Consider the following 7,614-nt stretch of genomic DNA (forward strand, 5'->3'; position numbering starts at 1 on the left):
AGTAGCGCCACCACAGTCGCGCGGCCTATATAAATAGAGAATCGTTGTAGAGCAGTGATTATTAGTCTCTGAATTGACATCCAGTGAACATAATCTACGTATTGTGAATTTTTTCTAAATCGTGGATTTTATAAGCTGTTACATAATTTTTCTACACTGTGAATTCTTTATACAACTGTGAAGTAATTTTTTTACGCTGTTGATAGTATTTTGAAAGGTAAAAATACTTTTTTATTATTTTTACTACTAACTTTTCTTCATCATTAATTGTTAATTATTTTCATTAGTAAACATAGAAACTAAAGTTTACAATGAAATTCTCCAAGCGATGGGAAATGCATATTATGAGCTTTTCCTGTCATCACCTGCAGTTCAAAATCAATTAATTGCTGAGTGCTGTGATATTGCTGCAGAACACATCGATGCTGTGACTCAGCTATCAAGATCTCCAGATTTGAATGTGCATGAACGAATGCAAATTCAGTTTTATATCACGCAACTTGGTTCCCATTATGAGCGATTCCAAAGACAACAAAATGGCATTGTTGGACGTGGTGTTGGTGGTAATGTCAATAATATTGAGCAAGTTGAGGTCAACAATAACCGAGGGATATGAAACGATATTGAAAGTTCCTTCAACAACCGTCTATGCACAGGTATGGTTGTTAACTTGCTTCACCATGATTTGCGTGCATTCTTGCAAGACGCACGTGATCTTATTGTCGATAAATTAGAAACTGCTCTACAATCAGATGGTAACATAAAAGCAAATGTCGTCCTTACCTGCAAATTTATTAAATCAACTGCCGATCAAGAAAAAATTGAAACAAAAACATTTATTACAAAAAATGAAGCGATCCTGGCATCCACAGACATCAGTGTGTGGTTTAATGAATTTGTTAGCGATCGTCTGCATGCCAAGGTTGAAGATTTTGAACATCGAGATTCAGGATGGTCACTCCTTGAAATCGGCAACCTTGCTTTGAACATCAATGAATATGTTCCGCTCCAAGGTAGAAATAAATTGACCTACACCGATTTGCCTGACGACATCAAAAAGAAGAAAGCTGTAATCAATATCATGAATGAAGATAACTACTGTTTCCTGTGATCCGTACTTGCTGCTCTTCATCCTGCTCAAGATGGTTGCAACGTGAGTAGAGTAAGATCATATCCACATTATAGTAGAGTACTAAATTACGATAGCATTAAATTTCCGATGCAACTCAAAGATATACCTACATTCGAAAAACTAAATAATCTATCGATAAATGTATATGGTATAGAGTCGGAACATGTAGAATCTGACGATGAATTGTGTGAACAAGGGCCTAGTGTGATAGTACCACTTTATTTTAGTAAAGAAAATTCAGGTGATTCCACTATTCCACCTTCTTATGTTAGAAGTTCAGTCAGCTGACGCAGACATAGATGATGATAATATCGAGAATAGAATAGCCAGCTTTGAACGTAAGTTTCACTTTACGTTTATTGAAGATCTTTCGCGATTGGTAAGTAAACAAATATCAAAACATATTGGAAAAAAGCACTTTCGCAATCGATGCTTATGTCACTTCCATGAGAAAATTACGTATGGAAAACATCGTCGGGAATGTATTCAAATCAATCAAGTGAGGATCAAGCTGCCGGTTAGTGATAAATTGAAATTTAAAAATTTGAAATATCAGGAAGATGTGCCATTCGTTGTCGATGCCGATATTGAATGTATGTTGATACCAAAAGACGATGAGTCTGAAGAACATATACCCCACAGTGTAGCTTTTTACGTACATTGTGCTTACAATGATACCTTGTCTGGATATAAATGTAACCGTAGTGATAAGTGTATCGATTGGTTTATGTCCAGGTTAAAGTCGTTAGCTATTTCAGTTCATAATTTGATCAAATCACCGGTAAAAATTCATCCACTCACAGAACAGGAAAATTTCGAATATAATACATCAAATAAATGTTACATTTGCAATAAATACCTTGTTAAAACTGACAAGTGCCGAGACCACTGCCATTTTACAGGCAAATATCGTGGGCCTGCTCATGTGAATTGTAACATTCCTTACCAACAATCTCATAACATTCCAATTGTATTCCACAATCGTTCCGAGTATGATTCATATTTCCTTATAGAGTCAGTAGCTAAATGCTTTCCCGGTCCAGATCAATTATTGCCTATTAATAAAGAAAAATACATCGCTTTTACTAAAAAAGTTGATGAAACAATCATCAGTTTACGGTTTATAGATTTATTTAGATTTATGGCGAGTAGTATTGAAAAGTTGGCATCTTATCTCAATGATGCTGACAAAGTTATTACTCGCAACAGTATTGCTGATCCCCAACATTTTGAATTAGTCACACGGAAAGGAATTTTTCCGTATGAGTATGTGGACAGTTGGGACAAATTAAATTATACTGAATTTAATTCAGTATAATTTTAATTCCAGCCAGTCAGTCTAAGCTCAACGCATTGCGGAGTACGGAGTGCTGCGGGGGGTTTAGATTGATTGAATCCTCATCGTCACCTCATCATGGCCAACTCATCAGGAAAACTCAAACTTCAAGAGACAAGATTTTTCTACATCTCAGAGCTCGCAGAAGAAGTCGAGGCTGGAGTCATCTCAGCGGTCAACATTCACGCGGCCAGAGCGAAACTCGCTATGCTCAAGCTCAACTGGGAAAAGTTTGAGGTAGACCATGAAAAACTCGTCTCCTCAAAGTCAGATGCGTCTCCAGAGCACAACTACTTCAAGAATAAGTAGTACGACTTGTCAATGAAAGCGTTCGTGCTATCTGAGGCTGCTCTGTCTACTCGTATTGCAGAATTGGAGGCAATAGAACCTCCGGCTGGCAACACTCTTGCTGACATCAGCATTCAAGGGGCTTCTCACCATCGACCATCTCTACCAGGCATCTCCGTTCCGAAATTCTTTGGAAGTTTTGCCGAATGGCGGCATTTTCAAGACATGTTCGTCTCACTTGTTGGAGAGAATCCATCCATCTCAGCAGCAGAGAAGATGCACTACCTACGTGCAAGTTTAGAAGGAGACGCAGCCAGTCTCATCGCCAATCTCAAAATCTCGGCTGACTCGTTTGCTACAGCATGGGATACTTTCACTGCACGATATGAAAACAAGAGACTTCTCAAGACTGCTCACCTAAGCAAACTCAGAGCCCTTCAAAGAATGGAACACCGCTCAGCCAAGGAGCTAAATCACATCTTGACCACAGTCTCCGAGTGTTTAAATGCACTAAAAGCACTTGGCTGCTCCACTCACACCTGGAATGACCTCATTATACATGACGTTGTACAGCTGTTAGATTTTCGCACTCGAGAGGCTTGGGAGATCAATTTGGGCTCTAGCACAGAGTTCCCAACTTACGAACAACTCAAGACATTTCTGACTGGCTCTGTCAGAGCTTTGGAGAGTCTGGAGAGCCATCTCCCTCCTGCTAAGTCACCTCCAGCAAAGAACACCTTCTCATTAGTAGCCAGCAAAAGAAGCTATTCTCAGACAGCTCAGCGCACTCCACCAGCGCATGTTCATCTCGCCAACGCTGAACCTCAGGCAGTTTCAGACCTGAACAACTATTGCAGCGCTTGTCAAAAGGCTCATTACATCGCCTTTTGTCCATCTTTTAGCCTACTCAGCTCCAATGACAAGATGGACATTGTCCGTAGTGAAAGACTTTGCTTCAACTGTCTTGGCAGGCACAACTGGCGCAAGTGCAAGATTTTAAAGGGTTGTAAAATTTGCGAAGAGCGTCACCACACCCTGCTCCATCAGGGACCCAAGGCAACTCTACCAGCTACCACTGCACCAGCAACTACTCAAGCTCCTTCTCCAGACGAAACTGCATCTATTGCCAGCACTGATCAACCACAATGAAGGTTATGTAGGACCTCTCGGAGCCCAAGCAGCCTTCTCAAACGGCAACGCAACGCATCTTCTCAAATGGAAGTCACATCTCTACCCACTGTCTTCAAGGCGTCTCAAATAATCAAGAAAGAAAAGACCTCTCAAACACTTCAACTCCCGACTTCTCAATCAGTTAACAAACAGACGTCTCAAACAATTAAAGATTCAACTTCTCAAACAAGCAAGCAACGGACTTCTCGTTCAGTATCAATAGTTCAATCACGAGTAGCAGTGCTACTAGCCACATGCAAAGTAGTTGTCCTATCCTCAAACAACACTCAACATCATGCGCGTATCCTCATAGATCCAGGATCGGAATTGACACTGGTCTCGTTACCACTAGTTAAGAAATTCGGGCTCCTTAAAAAATCATCTGCGATTCCAATACTTGGAGTTGGTAGTACTTCACCTGGAACAACTCAAGGTCTGGCTACTCTTAATTTACAGTCCCCGCATTCGCCATCTCAAGTACAATTAGATGCGCACATATTGACATAAATCATCACTCACATTCCTTCAGTAGTGGTAACCAACCAAGACTGGCATCACATCAATAACTTAGAGCTAGCTGATCCAGACTTCCTAACTCCAGGTCCAGTAGACATCCTCATTGGCGCAGACAATCTCAGAAATATTCTCAGATCACCTCGTTTAGTCATGAGAGGTCCATCAGAACCTATGGCGATACATACCGTGTTTGGATAGGCTGTTCTTGGACAAGCATCCACGGAATCTCAGTCGAGGCCGTTGCGATCTTTTCATTTGACCAGCAATGAGGACCTACAAGATGCTCTCACCAAAGTTTGGGTACTCGAGGAAGCTCCAACTGCATCAGAGACTCACCTCAATCTAATGGAGTCAGAATGTGAAGAACATTTCTCTGCTACTCATCATCGAGACGATTCCGGTCGTTACGTTGTACGACTACCTCTCAACTCCGATGTCTCACGGTTGGGTAATTCCAAGTTAACAGCACAACGATGCCTTCAATGTCTTCTCAAACGACTCTCCTCTGATGTAATTCTCAAAGAACGATATTTCAAGTTCCTTCAAGAATATGAAGACCTCGGACACATGGTTGCTGTACCAATAAACGCTCCAGAGCCCTCTCATACGCATTACCTCCCTCATCACGGAGTCTTACGTGAGCAGAGCACCTCAACAAAGCTCAGAGTAGTTTTCAATGGATCCAGCAAGACGTCATCTCAAGTATCACTCAATGACATCATGCACACTGGCCCTAAGACTCAATCAGACATCTTCGACGTATTGCTTTACATCAGGCAACATAAATACATCTTCATTACAGACATAGTTAAGATGTTTCGGCAAATAAAGGTTCAAGAAGATGATTGGGACCTTCAACGCATCCTCTGGCTAGATCAAGACTCAACTGTTCGAGCATATCAACTAACTACCGTAACATATGGTAGAAGGTCAGCTCCATATCTTGCTTGTCGAGTACTGAAACAATTAGTAGCTGATGAAGACGCTAATTACCCACTTGCAGTAGATACAATTCTCGAAGGCAGGTACGTGGATGACATCTCAGGCGGTGCAGAAACTCTCGAACAACTCATGAACATTGCTACGCGATTAAATGACATGTGCCTCTCGGCGTGCTTACCACTTGATAAGTGGAAAAGCAATCATCCTCAATTCTCACCACCAAGTACCTCAACTCAACAAATGCAGCCTGTTTATACGTTCGAAGATCTCACTTCAAAGATACTAGGTATCACATGGCACCCTCACGAAGACATATTCTCATTCCAAGGGAACATCTCATTCAGGCCAGCCATTACCAAACGCTCCATTCTCTCAGAGGTGGCACAACTCTTTGATCCAGTTGGACTCATCTCCCCAGTTATTATCAGAGCAAAAATCCTGATGCAACAACTCTGGCTAGAAAGGATTGGTTGGGACGACTCACTAACGCCTGAAATAATTCATGAATGGGACAAATTCAGAGAAGATCTTAACACACTCTCGACAATCAAAATACCTCGGTCGTTACATTTGCACACTCAAGCCGATTCAATAAAACTTCATGGGTTCTCAGATGCATCTCAGTTAGCAATGGCAGCAGCAGTCTATCTCAGAGCAACGTATTCAGACAACTCATCAGTCGTCCCGCTAGTCTGCTCAAAAACGAAGGTGGCACCTTTCAAACGGCTAACTATTCCACGACTCGAGTTATCAGCGGCTGCACTACTAGCAAACCTCGTAAAGCATACTCAGAAGACCCTCAACCTCAGTGATGTGCTAGTATTTCTATGGACTGACTCTTCAGTCACTCTCGCATGGGTGAAGAACAATCCAATGAGATAGAAGGAGTTTCTGGGTAATCGAGTATCGGCCATTCACGAGGCTACCCCAAATGCTCATTGGAGATTCACATCCTGGAAACTCAACCTAGCTGATTGTGCTTCTCGGGGCTCAAGCGCTTCTCAACTCTTTGAACATGCATTATGGTGGATTGGACCACCATGGCTCTCGCAACCTCCTGAATTTTGGTCATCAACGGTAGCACCATCTCCAGAACATGACCTGGAAGAAAGACCCGGCATTTCACTCTCAGCAAAGTCACCGCCATTAGTATGGGATCTTATTAACTTACCTCAAGTCAAACCATTCAATAAAGGTCTTCCGAAGCTACTCAGAATTACGGCAATTTGTCAGCGAGCCATCTCAAAGTTCAAACGAGTTCCAAACTCCAGTTTAGCCATCTCACCAATTAATCCAGCTGACTTAGAAGCTGCAAAGCAGTTTTGGATACGGGAGACTCAACGTGCATACTTCTCCTCAGAAATGAAGACTATTAAAGCTGGCAAAGGACTTCATAAGAGTCATGTTCTGTCTCGATTGACGGCAGTGGTCGACCATACTGGCATATTGCGAGTTGGAGGTCGTCTCCAGAACTCTCAATTGTCTGAGGACAGTAAACACCCAGCAATACTGCTCAGACACAGGAAGCTCTCAGACAATTCTAATTTCTCCATACCGAGATTACTCACAAGAAGAGGATTCTAATTCCTCACATAGCTGCGGAATTGGGGGGGGGGGAGAATGTTCGGAAGTAACTTATCAAATTTACGCGGACTATGGAGAAGCATCCTACGACATTAACTTCGCGCGGACCTCAGATCCGAGTCTTTCTCCCACCTCACTACCCGACGTCTCATTGGTCAGCTCTTAAGGTTTTCCTTTCTCCTCGACTCCGAGACTTCTCATTGGAGCGCAGATACCGACGCCTCCCACTCCGCGGAGAACTTTCTCGAACCCAGCTCTCGGGTATAAAAGAAGGGACGATCAGAGTGGTAGCGCATTGATTCTTGAGCAGTCTGACTGGCAAGAATACCTTAACCTTAACTGATAGCGTGCAAGGCTATTGCGATCCAGATTTTTACAAACTCCTCAAGTGCGCAAGCTTGTTTAGTCTCCAGCTCCATCTCGAAACCAAGTACTTCTTTTTAGAACTCTCCAGCAAGTTGACTAGCACTTCTCAGCGCTAGCCAACCAAACTTCCGGGTTTAGTAAGGAACTTCTCGTTTACGAATTCTCCAGCAGGTTGACTAGCACTTCTCAGCGCTAGCCAACTCGACCTCCGAGTCAAGTAAGAAAGCTTATCATACCAGTTCTTCTCAGGACTTCTCCACTGCAACTAACGTGAATTCAA

At 42.4% G+C, this 7,614-nt stretch overlaps 1 protein-coding gene across 1 annotated transcript; it reads left to right on the top strand.

The window, feature by feature from the left end:
* The first annotated feature begins 3,971 nt into the window (after positions 1 to 3,971).
* LOC130676895 (uncharacterized) lies at positions 3,972 to 6,968 on the top strand. Its single transcript, XM_057483405.1, has 3 exons — positions 3,972 to 4,403; positions 4,641 to 6,203; positions 6,306 to 6,968. Exons 1-3 carry the CDS (start codon positions 3,972 to 3,974, stop codon positions 6,966 to 6,968), a joined length of 2,658 nt encoding a protein of 885 aa, XP_057339388.1.
* Positions 6,969 to 7,614: the final 646 nt, after the last annotated feature.

The sequence above is a fragment of the Microplitis mediator genome, chromosome 11 (genome assembly GCF_029852145.1).
Source record: "Microplitis mediator isolate UGA2020A chromosome 11, iyMicMedi2.1, whole genome shotgun sequence".
Classification (NCBI taxonomy): domain Eukaryota; kingdom Metazoa; phylum Arthropoda; class Insecta; order Hymenoptera; family Braconidae; genus Microplitis; species Microplitis mediator.